Source organism: Cebus imitator, unplaced genomic scaffold (assembly GCF_001604975.1).
Source record: "Cebus imitator isolate Cc_AM_T3 unplaced genomic scaffold, Cebus_imitator-1.0 Scaffold510, whole genome shotgun sequence".
In the NCBI taxonomy this organism is placed as follows: domain Eukaryota; kingdom Metazoa; phylum Chordata; class Mammalia; order Primates; family Cebidae; genus Cebus; species Cebus imitator.
Genome location: NW_016107825.1, coordinates 920,685 through 943,571, shown reverse-complemented (window position 1 = coordinate 943,571; position 22,887 = coordinate 920,685). Strand labels below are relative to the sequence as shown.

The 22,887-nt window shown below is 40.8% G+C and overlaps 1 protein-coding gene across 4 annotated transcripts in view; it reads right to left on the bottom strand.

The window, feature by feature from the left end:
- GLI3 (GLI family zinc finger 3) overlaps positions 1 to 22,887 on the bottom strand; it is a 286,664-nt gene that overhangs the window by 92,076 nt on the left and 171,701 nt on the right. For all 4 annotated transcript variants that reach the window (XM_017513998.2, XM_017514000.2, XM_037733278.1 and 1 more), the window contains one exon: positions 5,598 to 5,803. In XM_017513998.2, the coding sequence (XP_017369487.1) occupies positions 5,598 to 5,803 (206 nt within the window). The remainder of the gene's footprint in view (positions 1 to 5,597; positions 5,804 to 22,887) is intronic.

Genomic DNA, 22,887 nt, shown 5'->3' with positions numbered 1-22,887 from the left:
CTGAATGACAAGAATAGAAAAAAGTGAAATGCATTACAAAGTTTTCGATGTTGGTCTAAGAAGTTATCAATAAATCAGAATGATTAAAAAGTATATATGTATATAACGACATTTGCCTCCCCAAATAAAATCATTTCTTATATCAAATCGCCGTATGTTTGCATTTCTTACAAGAGTAGACAACTTAGATGAATATGATATCTTTCCAGACATACTTAAAATACTTCTGCAAGCTTTCTGACAAGAGTGTCTGAGTTAACTCTCACTCACATGAAAAGTCAGGATTTACCAGTATGAAAAAAGACAGCAGAGCTTTAATAACACAACTGAATGATAAGCTACAATTTTGCGTTCCATAATTTAAAAGCTCTCTTTTCCTTTTTTTCATTACGAAATCAAAAAGAAAATATACCTATCAATCTGGAGCAATTTACTGCCAAGACTCAGCTTTCTAACAGGATAATAATCGGCTTCTACCTGCCAATTTTCATGCAAAAGCAGCAAGATATTGTAGCAGTTCTGAGGGTGGCCTCCAGACTCACAGAGATCTGGATTTAAACTGGCTCCATGAAGTCGTCAGGAGCAAAAATTAAATGATGTATGCAACATGCTTACCACTTAGCATTCAATCAATAAAAGTTTCACAATTATTATCTAGAAATACCAGCATCTAGCGATAGGTTTGAGGGTATTTTATATTTGTTTCATACACTTTTTATAAATGATACATGGTAAAGATAGAGATTTAAGGGAAAAAAACCTTACGCCACAAGAGAAATACTAGTCATATTACTTATATTTGATTGTATTAACTGGATTCTTGAGAGGCAAGAAAAGGAAGGCAAATCAACCAGTCAAAGAATGTTTTCTTTATACTCATCATCAAATGCTATGGAAAGCAGATGATAAGAGCGATTTCAGTAGTTTAGTGGTATGACTTTCCATGGGCATGAATAAATTTCCACAAGCCAGGCAAAATTCCAAGTTCATGGTCAGCTAACCTCTCCCTCCCCTTCAGTATACTCTCCTTGTTAGTCATTTCTGCCAACTCCCAAGTACTTGATGGAGGTGATTCTCCAGTTCTTCAATTGCAAAATAAAATGTGAAGCAGAAAATCTAACTTATATTTTATTTTTATATTTTAAATGTGAATCTTGGCCAGGCAAGTGGTTCATGCCTGTAATCCTAGCACTTTGGGAGGTAGAGGCAGGTAGATCGCTTGAGCTCAGTATTTTGAGACCAACATAGGCAACATGGCAAAACCCNACAGAGCAAGGCTCCGTCCCCCAAAAAACAAAAACAAAAAATGCATTTTTGCAATATATTAAGAGCAAAAGCAAAACTTAAAAAGTGAAGTTACCCAGGAGAACCACTGTGCCTTGGTCCCCACCATCAGTCCATGCTGGGGACGTCTGCCCTGCCAGCTGCCATTTGGGTGGCACCTGCATCTCCCTCAGCACTGGGCCTTTGTGTTCCCTGTACACTGCTGCTGGCCTAATTACGGTCATTAGACATGCGTTACCATCAATTACAGCAAGCTCAGTCCCAGCGACTGTTCCAGCGCTTCTCAGCCGTGCTCCTCAGCTCCCCCAGGGCCCTTGACTGGCAGGCAGGGTGCCCTGGGGGACCAGAAGCTCAGTTCAGGGACACCATCTGTTGGAGGCACTCACACGGGGAGACGGATCTGAAACAAAGGCAGCCCCCTCCCCCACAAACTGCCAGGTTTCCTTCTGTTCCTAACTTACTGGGCGTGACAGAAACCCCAGTGAATCAAACAATGACATAAAATAAAATCGGGATTATGTTTTTTTTAAGACACAACACGGCAATGCTGTGAGCCGAACGTTTGTGTCACCTCCAAATTCACGTTGAAGCCCTAACTCCCAAGGTCACTGACTATTTGGAGGTGGGGCTGTTAGGAGGTAATCAAGGTTAAATGAGGTCATAAGGATGTGGCCCTGATTGGTAGGATTAATGTCCTGAGGGGCAGAGACCCCAGGGAGCTCGCTTTCCCTAAGAGGTCATGTAAGATGACGGCCGTCTACCAGCCAAGATAAAAGGCCTGACAGTGAATTGTACCTGGCCAGCACCTTTGTCTGGGACTTTCTAGGCCCCAGAACTGTGAGAAATAACTTTCTATATTTTTTTTTTTTTTGAGACGGAGTTTCGCTCTTGTTACCCAGGCTGGAGTGCAATGGCATGACCTTGGCTCACTGCAATCTCCACCTCCCAGGTTCAAGCGATTCTCCTGCCTCAGCCTCCACTGTAGCTGGGATTACAGGCCCCTGCTACCATGCCTGGGGTTTCACCATATTGGCCAGGTTGATCTCGAACTCCTGACCTCAAGTGATCTGCTCACCTCAGCCTCCCACGGTGCTGAGATTATAGGTGTAAGGCCCTGTGTCTGGCCTCACACCCAGATAGTTTTTGTATTTTTAGTAGAGACGGGGTTTCACCATGTTGCCTAGGTTAGTCTCAAACTCCTGAGCTCAGGGGATCCACCTACCTCAGCCTCCCAAAGTGCTGGGATTACAAGTGTGAGCCACCTCATCTGGCCTGCTTCTAAAATTTCTATCACCACGTCTATGCAAATCATCACCAGGAATGAGGGCATTAGGATACAACCCCCTGGGAGGCTGAAGTATATCGGAGTGGATATGCCTCAATCTGCCTTTGTGAGTATCACTCAAGCTTGGCTCTGTCTCTTCACAGACGCCCTCTTCTGCCTCCGAGTACCTATTTCAGCAGATACTTCGGGCTACTCTTGGTGGCAGCTCCCTGCAGCCTGTGGCTACGGTGGCACTTGATCTCAGAGCTTCAGAAGACACCCCTCTCCCCAAGTGCCAGGGTGAACTGCAGGTTCCAGCCACCTCCCACTCCGGCCCCTCCCCGCTGGCTCACTCAGTCCCGCTGGGCTGCCCCGAGGCTTTTTCTGAAACAGCTGAAGGAAAAGTGTCCTTTCATTGGCTGGCAGCCAGCCTTCTAGTTTGAAGATCCAATTTTCTAACAATCTTACTTTATCTTCAAGAAGCTCCAGCTGTCTGTTTGAGTTCCTCCCATTGCCAGCACCCATGAGTGAGGACAGCCCACTTGGCATATTCTCATGGGGTGCTGTGCCCACAACCTGGGCCTTACCGATCTAGGTGGCAGTCACAGCAGGTAGACACCCTCAGACAGCCAGGTAAAGGCAGCTCCGGAATTAACCTGTGTTCACCTTGTCCTTGTAATGACCTGCCCCTCTCCTCCTAATCTCTCCTGGCTCAAAGTGGACAATGGCTGTCGTCTCCGTGGTCGCTCTGTTTTCAAATCCTACTGATTCCACCTCAGCAATCAACTTTCTGCTTACCCCACCCTAGGCCCCTGCTGTGTTAACCCTCTCCTGCCCTTGGTTACCTGCGGAGGAAAGTCCTCTCTCCCCTCCCATCCCTCACGCATACCTGCAGGCCGACCCTCTCCAAACACGTCATGCAGTTCTTTTGTTCAAAAGAAACCCAGCCTCTAACATCCTGGGGACCTGCCTTTGTGAACTGGACCCTCTCAGAGCCGTGCACAGCCTCTGACGAGCCCAGGAGCTGTCCCGGGTGCTCCTGTATCTTGTTCAGCAGCTCCTTCCTGAGCACCCATGGTCCCAGCCAGGCATCGTGAGTGGGCGGACAATACACAGGACCCAGTCCCTCTGCACAGGGCCACCAGCATGCCCAGACACTGGGGCGAGGAAAGCCACACCTCCATGCCTTCCATTACAGGCCCAACTGAATTAGGGAAAGGAGCATGGTCAACGCTGGCACATGCAGCTTAATGAGAGTACGGGTTTCTGTGGGTGTGAGATGCAGGGCTGCCGCAGAACATGTGGCATTCTTTCATTCATTCGTTCATTCGTTTATGTATTTAGGGGCCGGGCAAGGTGACTCATGTCTATAATCCCAGCTCTTTGGGAAGCTGAGGTGATAGGATCGCTTGGGCTCAGAAGTTCGAGACCAGCCTGGGCAACATGGTGAGAGCCTGTCTCTAAAATAAAAAACAAATATGTAAATAAATATTTTTATATATAATATAGTATGAAAATATTACACCTTCATAATCTATAATATAAAGATGAACAAAAAATATTAAAAATTAGCCAGGCATGGTGATGTGCACCAGTGGTCCCAGTTACTTAGAGGACTGAGGCAGGAACATGACTTGAACCCAGGAAGTCCAGGCTACAGAGAGCTGAGATTGCACCATGGCATTCCAGCCTGGGGAACAAGGTGAGACCCTGTCTCAAAATAAAATGAAATGTGAGTCCTGCTCAAAGAGTAAAACTTATTATTTAGCTATTCATATTACTAACTTATCAAATTCACTGCACTGAATCAAAAAAAAGTGGCTGTTGCTGAAGGAAAGCTATTTCTGAAAACACAAGTGAGTGGGTATTTCCTGAGACACTTCATGCAGCTTCCCACCATGCACACCCAGCCTCAGGAAGAAGTCTACACAGAGAACATGAATTGGGCATGGAAGCTGCATCAAGCACTGCTCAGTGAAATGAAATGCCTGGTGTTTCTCTGAAGTGGGACAGGCAGTGGTGACTTTTGATCTCCTACAAAGAATTCATAGCCTGCTACCTGCAATTAATAGGTGATGCAATGCTGGACCTTGATTCAGATTCCAGTCATTGTTGGGCAAGTGAATTTCTATGTTTGCATGAGACAGAAAATACTTTTCCTGAATCAGAGGACCAGTTTATAAGTTGGCACCAGGAGAATACACAGATCCAATTAAGAAGAGTCATGTGAAAAGTAATAGGGAGACTAATAGAACCAACAGGAATTTAATCCTTGAGAGCCTAAAATGAGCATCAAGTACGATCAAGTCTAAGCTCATTTCCTTTCCCAGTACATTCTTCTTCTTTCATGTGGCATGGCCAAGGATAGAAAGCACATGCAACAGCCCCGGACCATCATATTTTCTTAGACCTTGCCACTCAGAATGTGGTCCAGGTAGCCATAGCACTAACATCACCTGGCAGGTTTTGAGAAGCACAGAATCTCGGGCCCCATCTGTTCCCATCTGATGGGAAAAAAAGAATCGCCTTTTATCAGGCTCCCCAGGTGATTCATAGGCACACTAGAGTTGGGGAAACTGCTCTAACAGACACATCTGTATAAATGTGCCTCTCAGACTCACAGAACAGAAAAGTGTTCATCAGAAAGTGAGTAAAACACTCACGTTACACATACACGTGCATGAATGGCTACAGGGCCAGTCTAATCACATGTGAAGCAGCAGAACAGAACCCTAGTTACCAGCAGGGATTTGAGGTCAGAAAGATTTTGCTTTGAATTCCACCTCTGCCCCTTACTAGCCATGGGATGACTGGGTTGCAAGTAAATCCACTGCACACTGCTATTCTGACCTGAAAATGGAGATAATTAACACCACCGCCAATGAGGTGTTACAACACTGTAATGCAGTCATGCAAGTAAGGCACAAAGTACAGCGCCTGGCACATGGAAAACACTCGGCAACCATCAGGTCTACTTTATACACGCCCCGGGTGAGGAGCGGGGAGAAGGCTGTGTGATCTCAGGAAGCAGAATCCATCCGGGACTTACCGTCTGTAGGGCTCAGCCCACGAGTTGCTGAGATCATGGAGAGTGACGGACTGCTGTGCAAGGAGCGGATGTAGTCCATGTAGGGATTAATGTAGGGATGCGGAGGGCTGAAGGGAGACTCGGAAGCAGCAGCGGGGTTCCGGTGCGGGGAGATCCTAATGAAGGGCAGGTCCGGATAGGTCGGGCTACTAGATAAGGCAGAAGGCCTGGGCACAAAGAAAACCAGACACAAGGGGTATGCATAAGACAAATATCTCCACAGGCAGAGGCTGTCTGCAAAAGAAAATAAGATTTTAAGTGAATTCAAAGGAGTCTTGTGGAAAAAATAGCAGGAAAATACATTTGAGTACGATTATCTTAAAATCAGCATGATATATATATAATGCAGGCAGAACATCGCTGTGCAATTATTTGGGCAAATAAATTGACCTCTGAGAAACTTCATTGCACTCCAAAATAGTGAAATAAAGGTCAGCCTATGGCTTCCTCTATGAGAAGAAATTCTAGATAACAGGCAACTGGGCTTAAAGTGGTTGCTACAATTGTTATTTCCCACTGACCCAAATATTGATGTCGGCATTTAAAACTTACCTCTTATTATCACGGTGTTGCTAAAAATAAGAAAGGAAAGAAAAGAGAAAGGAAAAGAACAGGACAGGAAAGGACAGGACAGAAGACAACACAAAACAACACAATACAACACAACAGAACGAAATAATACAATCTCAAATTTGTCTGGTCTAGAAGCCTCACTATGCACACGGCAGAGCTGCCCATAAGGAAAAAGGCTCATTGCGAAAGTCTGTTTAGAATCAGGAAATCGGTCTACTCTATAGTTCCAGGCACATGAATGTTTAACTTCCAAGGGTCTCGCACTGGTAAGTAAAATGAGTTTTACGGATACGGGTGTGAGTGTTTGGAAGGCAGCTCCTCCTCTCTGTGCAGCAGCACCTGGAATCAGCTTTCTGCTCAAGCCCTTTTCCGTGCGACATGCTGATGAGCCACGTTCAGTGAGTAGTAGTAACTTAAGTACTCCTGGGTTAGAGAGTTAGGGAAGAGAGCGTTTTTGATCAAGCCCCTGCCTTGGTTATAATGAGCTACAGTAGAATGCAGGTTTTTGGTTAATAAATTCTAAAACACACCTTGTTACCACCATACCCTGATTTGCTTTGGAGAGAGGTTCCTCAGAATCCCCTCACACCTGCCTCCCCACAGCCACAGCCACACCCCAGGACTGCCACTTCTAGAATGGCCAGTCTGCATAACCTCCGGTACCACCTAGTTCTCTCTCTAACAGAGAACATTTGCTGTGGACAATCAGGGAACTGGCTCTGACAGGTTAAACACTTGTGTTCCCCCTTTTCCTCATTCACAGGGGGTGCAGCCATACAAAGGAGAAGCCCTGATAGAGGCAGATCAACTGAGAACAGCAAATTCCTCTTCCACCACTGGCTTTAGGAGTGAAAAGAAAGGGAGGGGGGAAACATTTTCTCCTTTTAAAGCAAACGCTCACGCATAGCCTCAGCCCCCATCACCCTGTCAGAAAATAATCTTGGTAGAAGCCAGCTCACTAAGTGCACAGTGCAGGCACTGAAATAAATGAAATCAAAGATCAGATAATGAATTTTCTCTCAGTAGAAAATAAAAGAAGTTGAAATATGGTGGTGGGGGTGGGTTTTCTCACTTTCTCCTTCTGACTCTTTTTTCATCTTGAACTTAAAAAAAAATGAGGCTTTTAAATTTGTTACTCAGATGCTACTTTGGGGAAGCAAAATAAAAATCCAAAGTTTTCTAAATTTACATGTGGGAGGAGTAAGAAATTACCACCAGCAAATAACTATTTCTTTTCAAAACAACTTGAGGCTTTCATACCCAATCAGAAATTAGTAAAATGGCTTGTTTAAATAGAAATACTCATAACCTATTGGTCTTTCCTATTTTAGCTCTTTACTACAAAACAAGTTAGCTTTCTGTCCTTTGTTAACACAGCCCCTAAGCTCCAGTTAGACGTGTCTGTCATTGGTAAAATCTTATACCCTATTTAGATGTGTTTGCTACCTTAGAAAGTACAGGGGATGCTCTAATCCGTTCACTCATTCATTCTTCACTTATTTATAGATTTCCACTGAGGGACTGGTATCCCAGAATGCAGAAAAGCCATTTCAGAAAGCCAGGAGATGATGCCTCCTGGGCCAGCTTTTGTGATCCAGGAATAACTCGGTCTGAGCAACATGAACTAAACAACAGGGTGGGCAATGACATTTCATAATGGCTTTTCTTGATTTACTCAAAGATTGGAACCATTATTTCTCTAAAATTCCGGAGTTGAGATGAGTAGTAAGAATAACCGTAGAGATCCTAATTTTATTTTGAAGAATTATACACAGGAAAGCTAATCAGCATCTAGAAAAACATAAAAATTATGGAGGCTTTCATTAACCCCAAAGAAAGCCTATGAGGCTGTTTTCTCCTTACAAGAAAGTCTATCAAGTCTGATGCCACTTGGATTCAAGCCCATCCTACCAGGACACTGAAGGTATCTACTAAACCAGCTTCCCACAAGTGAGTCTCCATGACCTGGTCATATCTTCCCTGGCAGAGGCACAGGGCTCTATGGTTCTTTTACACACTGCTAAGAAGCAACAGTGGAAAAGAGAGTTCCTCCAGGATTTGATGATAAAGTCAGGAAACTTCAGCCAACTATCATGAAGGTCTCGTTCAAATGTGTCCCTTCCAGAGAGATGCAGCTGAGGAGATATGAGATCACCTATTTCCAAACAGGTGCCTAGACATGTTTTTAGACAGGAATGCAAAGAAGAAAGCTGGAAGTTAATCAACTGCTGTAAAGAAACAAACTGTCTAGTAATCAAAGGCCATCTGCTCCCAGTATAGGAAAAGTGTTTAATAAAAGTTATGCAGGAAGGGGTCATCAGGAATTCTAGATACAGATGTATCAGGCAGTCATAAGGGGGTCACCAGAAATTCTAGATACAGGTGAATCCAAGCAGTGGGACCCAATGTGGGTGGACCTCAGCCTTCATACCCATCTTCTCCTTGTCCTTAAAGGTCCAATGGGGAAGATAACAACACTGTGGGAGTCTTGGGAAATTGAAATGAATAAAGTCTCATGTACTGAGCCTAGTATATGCTGAAGTCTCAACACATGCACACATGTATATAAATATACACATACATCCATATATGTAAAATCACATGTGGCATACACATCACACACTGTGCTAACATACTCCACCAGTAATACACATATACAGAAACATATTTATATACATATGTGTAAATGCATATAGTTATATGCACACATATAAACATACATAAATGCATAGTAGAGGTAGCAAATGCAGCATACTATGTGATTTCAAATATTGAAATATTAAGACATTATTTTTGTTAAGACTTTGTTTACAGCAATTTAAATTCATAGAAAAATTGAACTGTAGGACAGGGATTTCCCATATACCCTGCCTGCACATATAAATAGCCTCCTGCCATTATCAACATCTCCCACCAGAGTGCTACATTTGTTACGAGTAATGAGCCTACATTGACACATCATCGTCATCCAAAGTCCACAGTTTAGGGTTCACTCTTGGTCTTATCCTTTCTATGGGTTTGGGCAAATGTATACAGTCTCATATTGAGGAGTCTCACTGTCCTAAAAATCCTCTTTCACCAATTCTTCCCTTCTTCCTTTTCCCAGCCCCTAACCCCAGGAAACCACTGATCTTTTTACCCTTACCATCGTTTTGCCTTTTCCAGAATGTCATACAGAATGTAGACTTTACAGATTGGCCCCTTTTGATTGTACTATGAATTTAAGTTCCCTCCATATCTTTTCAAAGCTCATTTCCTTTTAATACTGAATAATATTCCATTGCATGGAATAGCTTATTTAGTCATTCACTTACTGAAGGAAAGCTTGGTTGCTTCCAAGTTTTGGCAATTATGAAGAAAGCTGCTATAAACATCTGTCTGTGTGCAGGCTTTTTGTGTAGAGAAATCCCCTTTCCATAGCAAATCCGATCACACTAGTTGGCTTTGCTCCCCTCCCTGACAGCACCTTGGAGGCACCTCCTTGAATTTTCCAGGACCTCCCTTAGCTAAATCATGAAGTCACACAAGGTGGTTAAAAAAATGAACTCAGTAATCAAATGCAAGGGCTTTAAAGGAATGGGATTTGAATTCAGGTTTCCACACTTATTCCCTCATTCAAGCATCTCAAGCATCAGTTTCCTTATACACAAAATTGAAACAATCACAGCTCCCTCCAGGGGCTGCTGTGAGGGCTGGAATCCTGTGTGTAAAGGCAGGAACACAGTGTGCCTAAGTGCTGTGGTTATTGATGATCTTGCAGAACCAGCCAAGAACACTTCTTTTCTTCTGACTCTAAACTCAGGAAAAAAAAAAAAAGTCCAAATGGCAATTTGCTCCCTAGCAGAGCAGTGGCTGGTATTCAGTTTCTCACTGAAGTTTGGTCACTTATTAATTCTGTTTCCACATCAGGCTCTTGTGAGCTGGGTTAGCGTATTTCTCTAGTGCTGAAGTGTCACAAAAATGAGTTTCTAAGCAAACAAAGCTGAGCACCCAAACTTGAACTACAATAGCCAAACAGCCTCCTGACAGATGTAAACTGTCTTTAAATAATGGTGCTTTTAACCCTACCTAACAGAGCCACCTTCAAATTCTTGGCAGCTAGATCATTTGTCAGTTATTGTGGGGTTTTGTTTTGTTTTGTTTTTGAGACGGAATTTTGCTCGTTGCCCAGGCTGGAGTGCAATGGCATGATCTCGGCTCACTGCAACCTCCACCTCCTAGATTCAAGCAATTCTCCTGCCTCAGCCTCCCAAGTAGCTGGGCTTACAGACATGTGCCACCATGCCTGGCTAATTTTTTGTCATTTTAGTAGAGATGGGTTTTCACCATGTTGATCAGGCTGGTCTCGAACTCCTGACCTCAGATGATCCAACCCACCTCGGTCTCCCAAAGGGCTGGGATTACAGGCATGAGACACTGCACCTGGCCCAGTTATTGTGCTTTTAACTTGAAAGCAAATCTGGGAGGTTAAGCTCCTTAAATTTAACAGGCAGACGTGTGTTCAGTGCTGTGTGGGGGACACTCAGGATTATTATTCAGAGGAGAGCTGAATTCCACTGAAGGAAAAGGACAGGGGAGGTATGGAGAAGGCAGCCACAAAATTTCCCATATAAATGACATATATTTTCCTACAAACGACCATCAACTTGGCCTGGTAAATATTTGTCAAGCTTGTTAAAAACCTTCATTTGAGGATTAAAAGTAGTGCCAGGAAAAAATTACAGGTGTCTCCTTGATGTACATTTTTAGTAGATACACACAGAAATGAACTGAAGATCGCTGCTTTCTGTCATTGTGGCTGTCCACCTTCTCTCTGTCCTGGGACTGTCTGTGGCTCAGTCATTGGAGATAAACACAAGCCATGGAGAAAAGAACCAAAACAACACACAAACATTCTGAGAAAAACAATGACATTCAGAACTGGTCCAAGAGCAGACATTCCATGCTACTTAAGTTGCAGCAAAAGAGTATAGAAATATACCAGTGGCCCTCAAAGCTAAATCTGACAAACTACTCTCTGGGCACCAGAGATTCCCAAACTATAGAGGGTTGTTGGGGCTGCAGGGCATGGCTGGGAAGAGGCGCCTTGCTCCATTATCTCTGCATCTTGGCTCCTGTATGCAAGGCCTCTGTGTCCACTCAGGGATAAGGAAGGCCCCTTACCTGTCTCTACCCATTTGTCTTCTAAGACGGTGAAGACCTAATGAGTCACTGGCATTTTGTTTCCATACTGCCCAGTGGAAATTGGACAACTGTATGTGAAATACAGTTTCTGATAGAAGGCAGGAATTATTTCGATCTTCTACCAAAAGACAATAAAACAATATAAAGTTGTTTCTGTTTGTGTAGATAACTTGACTTCCAAATAATTTTTATATGGTCATGAAAATAGATTACAATGAAAAGAGTAGAGGATTCTCATCAGAGCATTTTTAACAATATACTACAATAACCTTAAAAATAAAAACAGGTTGCAGAGAATAACTGGACTTCTTAGTTAGAATGAAATGTTATTATATAATCTAATGCATTACTGCCTTTTCATCTATCTTACTGGGTTGCTAAAATGGCAAGATTAAAATCACAGTGTTTAATCATTTGCATTACCCATTATGAGAGCATTAAACAAGGTTTATATGCCAGATTATTACAATTTGCTTGTGCATTGCTTGGGACACCGTACACATATCTCCCCCATCTCTGAATGATGGCTCCAACTACTAGAAGACTGAAATACGTTGGTTTTTTACATGAGCTTATTTTTTGTTTGATTTTTTTATATAACAAGTAGACATCCTTCTTGAGCGGTGGTCTAACAGAGAACAGAAGATAGTTATCCCTTTTAATGCATTTTAACCAATTAATTATTCAACAGACAGTTTTAATAAATCAAAATTTTTAATTAAAAAGTTTGCTTTTGCCCCAGGGCAGTGGCTCCTGCCTGTAATCCCAGCACTTTGGGAGGCTAAACTGGAGGATCACTCAAGCCCAGGAGTTCAAGATCAATCCGAACAACATGGGGAGACCCCATCTCTAGAAAAATAAAAAATAAAAAAATTAGACTGGCATGGTGGCACACACCTGTAGTCTCAGCTACTTGGGAGGCTGAGGCAGGAGGATTGCTTGAGCCTGAGAGATTGAGGCTGCAACGGGCCATGATTGCACCACTGCACTCCAGCCTGGGCAACAGAGTGAAACCTTGCCTCAAATACACATATTTATATTATTATAAATATCTATGTATTTTTTCCTTTCCATACTCTAAAGAAAACAAATATCTAAAATGTTCAGAGTGAAACAGTAGACACTGTCATCAATTTGCACAATCCTACATTTTGTTTATTCCTCTATGCAAAGTAAGCTTCCGGATAACCTCTGCCCTAGAAACACCACGTGACCCTGAAAGGTGCTGATGGTTATGGTGGTTATTTTCCATTTGCTCTTCCACCTCCCCAGGGCCACGGCCTGTGGAGGGTGGAGGTGGTCTTTAAGGTCTGAATCAGCTGGCTCACCTTCCTTCCAGTTTCCACTTAAGGGAAGCACAGCAGGAGTTGGCAGTAGGGGAAAACAAGTCCCCTTTTCGCTCTCGCTAGCTGTGGCTCTGCAGTATGGCATTGCTCCCCCAAGGTCACTGCTCCTGGCGGAAGAGCCCCTCCTCTACTGCTGCAGCCCTCACTGAATCACTTTTTCACTCCAAATTCAACTGTACTAGGTGCTTTACTATTACTTGTTCATCTCCTTAATCCTACCCTCACCTCTGTACTTATATCCACTCCATTAGCCCCCCAGGCCCCTCCTTGATAAAATGATTCCATTTCCAATCCTGTTTTTATCTAATCTTGTAGCTATGAAATACTTTTCCATGAATTTTTAATTGGTGTATGCTTTTTATAAATTTACCATTTTGGATTTTAATTTTTAAAAACTACACGTATAACCACACAGATGAACATTTCAATGATGTCTTCACTGGATATACATTTGATATGGTTTGGCTTTGTCTCTATCCAGATCTCATCTTGAATTCCCATGTGTTGTGGAAGGGACCCTGTGGGAGATGGTTGAATCATGGGAGCGGGTCTGTTCTGATGGTGAATGAGTCTCAGGAGATCTGATGGTTTTATAGAGGGGAGTTTCCCTACAAGGGCTCTCTTTTCTTGTCTGCCGCCATGTGAAATGTGCCTTTCACCTTCCACCATGATTGTGAAGCCTCCCGGCCATGTGGAACTGTAAGTCCACTAAAATTCTTTCTTTTATAAATTGCCCAGTCTCAGACATGTCTTTATCAGCAGCGCAAAAATGGACTAATCCAACACTTTTTGCAAATTCATTTCCTAAGAATCCACTATGATTTCTGCACTTGAGAGAGATTTCGAGGAGCATGATACATGGTCTCACAGCTCCTTCTCTAAAAGAGCCTACAGTCAAATGAGGGGAAAGGTTACACTCAAAAGAAGTATGTATGCGTGGATGTGACCTAATGAGTGACACAGCCAAAAAGCATTCACAGGATGTTCCCAAAAGCATCTGGGTCATGAAAAATATGGACTATGAACCAGTAAATATGATTTGAATGGAAGCAGCCACTAAAGGTGAGTGCTAGAATTACACATTAATGCTAAGGTGATGAGTATTTTCTTACATGAAGAATTTAAGGGCTAAGGCTGAATTTTCTGAAGACAGAGAGGGGAAAAGAAATATTTGCCTTAATGATGAAACATTACTTCAAGAGATTTTTGTAAATAAGTTTCTTATATTTATTTTCTATTCATGTCTGAGTATTTAAAAAAACTTCATATTCCATGAATGAAAAATTCAAGTGATTATTTTTTAAAAGTAGCCATTTATAGCCAAGCTATTCAAATCTAACCCATGTCAACATTTTAACATAATTACTTCCAGCATTTTCTCAGGTCTTACGCACTTCTTACCTATTCAAAGTAAAAATCACATGTTTTGAATTATACTTTCTTAATATGATATGTTTTTTCTATTATCTTTTAACTAACTGTCCATAAACATCTTTTAGAGTGCAGTGCAAATTAAAACCAAAATGAGTTATCATTAAACATCCACTAGAGTGTCTGAAATTAAGATGTCTGACAGTGATAAATGTTGATGAGGATTTGGGCCAACGGGAACTTTCAATGTGAGCACAAGCTGGCACTACCTCTTTGGAAAACAGTCAGGCATCAGGTACACGCATAAATTCTTACCGTATAATCCAGCAATCCCTTTCCTTGGAATGTATGAGACAATCATGTGTGCATAAGTGCCATGTACTCAAAGAATCATAGCAGCAATATTCACTTAAAAACTGGAAATAACCAATACCTATGAACAGCAGAATGGACAAATAATTCATATAATGAAATAATAAACAGCTATGAAAATGAACAAACTACAACATAAAAAATCTCACAAACATAATAATGGATAGAAGAATCCTGGCACACATAACAAAGAATGAAAGAATTGCTTTTGAAACAATCTGGATGGAGCTAGAGGCCATTATTCCAGGTAAAGTAACTCAGGAATGGAAAATCACATACCATTTGTTCTCATTTACAACTGAGAGCTGAGCTATGGGTATGTGAGGGCATACACCCAAATTGGTAGAAAGGTCTTTAGAGACTCAAAGGCAGCAGGGGGCAGGGGAGGCAGTGGGAGAGAATAAAGGATAAAAAACTACACAATGGGTACAATATACACTACTGGTGTCACAGGTGTGCTAAAATCTCAGACTTTACCACTATACACATCATCCATGTAACAAAAAACCACTTGTACCCCCAAAAGCTATCGAAATAAAAAATATGTAATAAAGAAAATGGGAAGTTCATCAGAAAAAAATAAAAATAAAAATAAACTAAACAAAGAAGGATGCTGGCACTAAAGAATGTAATGTTCATTAACATTTATATAAAGTTCATTAACAGACAAAAGTCAACTTCAGTGTTAGGACAGTCAGGATACTGTTTACCTTCAGGTGGGTGGAGAGTGTGGAAGAATGGCTTCTAAAGTGCAGGGATGTTCTATTTCTAGACCTGTTAAGGGGTTAGAAGTTTCCACTCCATGATCATTCATCATAATTTACTGAGCTACATGTGTACATTTTCTGTACCTTTCTCTGTATTATTCATCAATAATTTTTTTAAAAGGATACATGCCAAATATATCGAGATTTCCCATAGTGGTTTCAACCATTTCAATTAAATTCAGAAAATCAAATTGTTATACATTTTTATTTTTCAAAACTTATAAAATATTGATGCTTTAAAAGGTACCATAAATAATAACATATTTACTGCTATAAAACAAAAGTAGTCTAGTTGACACAACAGTCTAAATTCGAAGCTATGGAAGGTGGACATCTGTGTATTAACTTTGGAGGGGGCTGAGGCTACTGCTAAGCCAATCAAAGGAGCTTCTTGTGAAGAGAGAGGCCAAACAAATACAAGGACATTAGTCATGTCCTTCCAACAACCAAAACAATGGTATACAAGTATCACTATATGAGAGCAATGCAATTGTTTATAGCTGAAATTGATTTCATTCCTTCCAGGAAAGACTGAAAAGCACAATGTAATTTGTCTCTACTCTCTACTGTAAATATAACTCTATATTAACAAATTAAAATTTCAAGGTCAACGAATTAAAAAGGAAGTCCATTCCAGTCATTATAACGTGCAATGCGCTGTTATTAAAAACAGATCTTAATGAACATACCGCTGGTTAAAATATGTACTTGAGAGCTAAGTGACCACATCTCATAGCATGGGACTGTGTTCTATCCCACTAACCCTTGCCTAAAAAGAGCTCAATGTGTGTCTCACACTTTAGAATCAAGAACAGAAGAGAGAAAAAAGTGGTGAAAAGTGTGTATCTGAACCAAATGGCAGATGCCAACTTGTTCTTAAATAACATACATTTTAAATATTTTAATTCCACGAATACACATTATATTTAAAATTATTATTTTAGCAGACTTTTTTATCCTCCAAATTGAGTCCAAATAGTTCACACAAAGGTATCCTTGTTTCTTTAATGTCTAATAAATGAAAACGACGTTTTCTTATCTTCTTCCCCTGATTACTAGACTTGGTAAGAAGGATAAAAAACCAGTAACTACTATATAAAATGTTTTAATATATAATGTATGTACTATATAAATATAAAATGGAATTAGTAAGTATAAATGAATATAATATTCTACTTATAATTATAAAATAATCACAAATTATTAATTATTAATTAATATAATAAAATTAAATGTCAGAACTCACTGTTAGAAGAACTAATATGCTATGGCCATCTTTACAATGTCCACAGAAAAACCACCTTGATGAGGAAACAGCTGTAGCTGTCAACAGAGACATTCAGATGTCCAGTTACAATTCTTTTCCTACCCGCTACTGCCATGTTGAATCAGGGATGGAGGGCTGCTTTTATTGGTTGGGTTGTGTGACATCTGATGGGGCTCTGTTTTCTAGACATTTTCCTAACTGGTCTGTATTAAGAATGCACATAGATATTGTCCTTTCCTCTCCTCTTCCCCTTAGATAAGAAGTAGTTACCTTTGAGCAGCTAAGCCTTTTCCCTTAGGTGGTCCCTTTTCCTCTAGTGGAGCAGGCCACGGCCAATCCAGCCAGGCCCAGACGATCAAAGGAGTCTCTGCTTCCATCTCATTCTCCTGCTCCCTGTACCTGGAATTGTGCACTCAGTCAGCTGTTCTAACACCAGTTGCAAGATCTCAGGCTTAGGTTTGACTAATGGGTGAACTAGATCTTTAAAAGCCTGCTTGGCTCTCCATCTACTTAAGCCCAGACAGAAGCAGCAGTACTGTACCACTTACTTTTTAACAGCAAAAGATACAGAAAGCATTTAGCCTGGCGCCTGTCACATGGTAAGTTCTCAGCAAATGTTGGCCCCTATAACCAACACCTTCATTCCTGCTGCTGCTGCCATTACTAGAGCTCTGGGTTAGTTAAGGCCAAAGTCACCTGGCTTCCATTGCCTTCTTGAGGACCGATTTCCCTGGAGGACCTGATAAGGAGTGAGCTGTCTGGGACCAGGGTGAGTACAGCTATGATGTCACTTCAGCATTATTTAGGAGCACCCATCTCATCTTTTCTCCTAACAAATAGATAGAGTGATTTGATTTGACGTTAGTTAAAATGACGAGAATTTTTTTCCCCAAAGTAAATTCGAGAGCATAATAATTCTGTAGTTTTAGTTCAGCAACTTCATTGCCATGAGGAAATAAAACTTTTGTCTTTAGAAATAGAGAAAACACCCTAAAAAACGATGAGTTTGTGTCCTTTATAGGGACATGGATGAACCTGGAAACTATCATTCTCAGCAAACTGACACAAGAACAGAAAATCAAACACCACATGTTCTCATTCATAGGCAGGTGTGGAACAATGAGAACACATGAACACAGGGAGGGGAGCATCACACACTGGAGTCTGTGGCAGGGAACTAGGGGAGGAGCAGCCGCAGGTGGGGAGTAGGGGAGGGATAAAATGGGGAGAAATGTCAGATACAGGTGATGGGGAGGAAGGCAGCAAACCATATTCCCATGTATGTACCTATGCAATAATCTTGCATGTTCTTCACATGTACCCAAAAACCTAAAACACAATAAAATATATTTTTAAAAAATAGAGAAAACAAAATTTTTTAAATAAGTTCGATTTCTGTGACATTTCTCTCTATTTTGCACTAATTCTACTGATTCTAGAATGGGTGCAATTTGATGAATTACCAATTCCAACTTAAAAACAGTACTCAAATAGGCAAAATAATATCCTTTCCGAAAGAATATACAAGGCAAAATAGAAAAATGTTGACAGACAATAGTGTAGAAAGAATAGCTCATCAAACAACTAAATCCCTCTAAGATGAACTAACTGTGCCCGGGATAAGTGACATGTGTTTGTCTAGGTGCTACATTTTCCAACAACGCAGAAACATATCCATCATGGTTTCCTTTTGCAGAAACTTTTAAGTCTAAGCCATAATACGCACCAAGTATAAGGAAAAATGATCCTAACATACATATAAGAGATTTAATTAGATCTGTTTATTTATAAACAAACCAGCTCATGCTTGTATCACTTACATGGAAATTTCAACAATCCAAGGTAAACAGCTACTTTAAAAATCTCAGCAGCACTAAGGCAGAATCTGTTATTCAAGCGAGAACTTTCCCTGCAGTGGATTTCAGGTACTAGGTGGATATAATTAATTGAAAACATGAAGTTAGGTTCCAACAATTTAAACCTTGCTTAATGTTGGGTCTGGTGGGGCAGGTGTTATGGAGGATATTTATACCAAAGACTGGAAGCACCTAGAATTCTGAGACAAGAAGAGGGTAAGGCTACCTCAAGAATCAGAATAAATCTTTTATCAACAGTAGTCTTGTCTTCTACTAGCTAGTATAAAGACTTTTTTTTTTTTTTTTTTTTTAAGATAGTCTCGCTCTGTCTCCCAGGCTTGAGTGCTTTGGCATGATCTTGGCTCACTGCAACCTCTGCCTCCTGGGCTCAAGCGATTCTCCTGCCTCAGCCTCTCAAGTAGCTGGGACTATAGTTGTGCACCCCCACGCCCATCTAATTTTTGTATTTTTAGTAGAGATGGAGTTTCACCATATTGATCAGACTGGTCTTGAATTCCTGACCTCATGATCCTCCCACCTCGGCCTCCCAAAGTGCTGGGATTATAGGCGTAAGCCACCTCGCCGAGCATATAAAGACTTTTTCAATATTAGTTTCATCATCATCCTCATCATAATTATTATTACTGTTAACCTCTAATTAGACTTTTTGAATTATCCTAGAACCTTGACATTTCTCTCCTACTTCCCCCTCATTCTTTTAATCATCCTTATTTTAAGTCATATAGAGATCTCCAACCAAGATACTATCATTAACGATCTCAACAACTCTTCTCCAGAATAAAATCTTCAAGGTTTGCTACGGCCATTGGTCCAACAGAGGTGAGAAAAGTGAGCCCTTTTGAAGTGACAGGCTCTTTGGATGTAACTGGAAGTAGAGCTTGTAGGACTACTATATGTGACTAAGACTTTATGTCCTCAGCATACTTCACAATATTTCAGAACTTTATCCCCTTGAAGGGTATTAACTTTTCAAAAATAAATTATATATGGAAAAGGAGTACATGTAGTGTGCTGGGGAACTATTTGTCTGTATTATTCAACAGAAAAACAGTATCAACTTCTACATAAAGGGATACTTTTCTTAGGGGTCTTATTATCATGGCCTTAGGGAATTTTGCCCAAGACATAGAGAACAGCATCATGGAGGACTGAAAATGAGTCTGGCCACTTGACAAGGAGCCACAAATTCTCCTCCTGCAGTTCCTTCTTCAGAGAGAAAGCAAGTCTTCTGATACCATGAGAGGGGAGAGATTAATCTGACTGGAAATGTCTAAATGATGTGCAAGAATTGCTTGTTCATATTACCCTTGGAAAACCTGTGCACAAAACCATGGTCTTATCAAAAACAGCTTTTTGAGCTTCACTGTTTTCATCTGTCAAATGAGCAACTTTGGAGTACACGATCTCCATTCTACTCACAAGGTTAGAAGTCTCCTTTGTTCCTAAAATCCAATGATTTCTATGATTCAAACCATTTTTCCCTGTCTGCCATTGCTTAGCTTTGACCATGTTACAGAGTCTGTTGCTTGAATAAACTTTTGTTTACAATTTAGTGATCCATCATTTGAGCATCCGACAAATGAGAACTCTTCTTTTTCCTTTCTTGAGAACAGTATCTTGAGGACATTCCAGCAACTGATGTCCTCTCTGGGCCACTGTGGTCTTCAACTTTGATACTACTCCCAGGAGAAATGATAAGGTCTGGCTTTATGCTAATTAGACTTGGATGGTGATTGATTAGAAGAAAGTGGGACCACATAGCCATGCAATAGGTTCAGCACTAAGCCACAAGCTTCAACACTAAAGGAGCTTTTACCAGTGAGTTCACAGCTATTAGATGTTTTTATATTAACAACATTTCTCCTTTCCAGGTTTGTGCATTTTATCTTTATTCTTTCAAATCCTGAAATTGCTTGGATAAGAGAGAGGGTTTATATATTATACACACACACAGACACACACACACATTTCTAAGAGCAGCCTGAACTTTTAGGGGAAATTGAAGAGGCTTTGTGTCAAGTACAGCTAAATCCAGCCTTTCCATATCAAACCTCTGCTAGAAAATTACTGTGCAGATGATAAGGCAGAAAGATATAATAAAAAGTGACTCTACTCAATTTACACTGCAATATTGGTATGACTGAATATTTTTCATTCAGGTGCCTGATAAAATCGCTAAACTGTATTGCAGATAAATAAAGGAGGCTTCTGTCAAGAATAAACACCATTAATCATGAAGTCTTACCCTCTCAGAGCCTGTGCTATGCATCTGCACAAATACACCAGCATAACCATCACACAACACATGCTTTCCTCCTTTATAAACTGTTCCAAGCTGAAGAAGTGCTCGTTTTTCATTCTGTAAGGTTTAGGCGGCAATAGCATTTTGAAAATATTCTCTTTACATTTTTAACTTTACATTCTTGCAACTAGGCCCATTACTGTCACAGTTAGGAAAATGTGGCTGAGCTCTCAGGGGAAAAAAACTTGACAATGAATCAATTTTTTGACTGAATACATACGTACACATGCACATAATATATATGACATACTATATATATATATCCTTAACTCTAAGACGTTACTGATCTAAAGATGTAAAATTGTTTCATATACCAATAAAAAAAGATAACGGTTCCCCATCCCTTTTGGTTTTTACTTTACTTATTAAAAGAGCACTTTTAGAATTATATAGACATAGATTTTTTTAAACGTATATCATTTTAGCACATGCACAAAAAAAAGGAAATATAAGTAAAATCATTTTATTAAAAGATACCTGGAACTTCCTCATGACTGCCACTTCACCAATAAGCAATTGTAAAACACTATAGATTGTAAAATACATCCCAATTTCAGAGATGTTAAAAGATGGAAAAGGGGATGTACTTCTTAGAATAGATGATTTAAATATGGTAGTAGATATGTAGCAGGCAATTCTGCCGTTTGTCAAATACCTATGCTGTGACAGACACCACGTTAAGTGCTATATATATGGTCCTTTGCTGAATCCTTGATATAAAATGGGATTGAATGATGAAACTGGCTCGGACAGATTAAGTAATCTGATAGTAAATATCTGAGCTGAATTCAAACATGGTCTATGAGTTTAAGTCTATGCTTTTAAACACAAACTACCCCAAACCAAATACACATGTATATATATGCTTAAATACACTTGTATTTTTAGCATTATTGATGTATTTAATAGAAAAGGATGATATGGTTATTCTAGCTACCTTACCTTCCAAAAGGAACCTATGTAAATTGACATTCAAATTGTAATGTCATGGTAGGTCATGCTGGTGGCTGTGGTATACACAAAGTGTCACTTGGAGAGTATAAAGAGTAATGAGGGAGGTATGACCAGCATTCAGCCAAGACTTTTTCAGCAGAGCTTCACATAAGGAAAGAACAGGCAAGAAACTTTACAGCTTAGGAGGAAAAAAAATGGCATGTGGGCATGCATGTATTAGGGTTATAGTATTTTAATGGAATCCCCTTGTAACTGTCCACACACTAGAAAAAAACAATGAACAAATTTAAATTTTCCCAAATTATGAGATGTTAAGAGCTAGAAGGGATCTTAAGGATCATTTAATCCAACTATTTTATTTTGTACAAGGTCTGCAGAAGTGAAGGAAAGTGCTCACGGATCCGGTTAACTTGCAGCAGAGTTGAGAATGGAACCTCACTGAGGTCTACGGTTATTATGAAAACAATTGATTAACTAGTTTTACAAAGAGGATCGTCAGAAGCCATGTGCCAACAGCACTATATTTGAGTCTTCCGGAATTACACTTTGAAACCCAAGCAAATAGCATTGTCATGGGTGAATGTAACCAACGTATTATTGGGTGGGGAAGGCGTGTGCGGGGAAGGCGTGTGCTCAGAGGAACTATTCAGCAAAGCCATAATCCAGTCCCATCCATGAGGGATGTTTAGTTGTGTTACACAGGAAGTATTATGGAAGCTACATTTCAGCTCACTGGGGGATCTGTTTGCAGAGCCCACTCCAAGCAGGAAGTGCCTCTTCTAGCCAAAAGAGGTTTAACTCTCATCTACATGATAAATCCTCCCTCTGTGAAGAAGCAGCTTGATCCTGCAGTGAAGTGTTTATTTGCTAAATGGAACACTGGCAGAGACCCTCACAACAGTCTGTGCCCCAGTGATGCACAGCCACATTGGGGGCTCACAGATGCCAAATACCAAGAGCCTCATTCAGCCAGGCCCAGCAAGAGAAGAGGACACCACTGAAACCAGGCCCTGACCACACTGCTTGGTGCTTCTCCAGTTCTTTAAGGAAGAGCTTCTGTGTTAAAAATAAGTATTTATGCCGGGCGCGGTGGCTCAAGCCTGTAATCCCAGCACTTTGGGAGGCTGAGACGGGTGGATCACGAGGTCAAGAGATCGAGACCATCCTGGTCAACATGGTGAAACCCCGTCTCTACTAAAACTACAAAAAATTAGCTGGGCATGGTGGCGCGTGCCTGT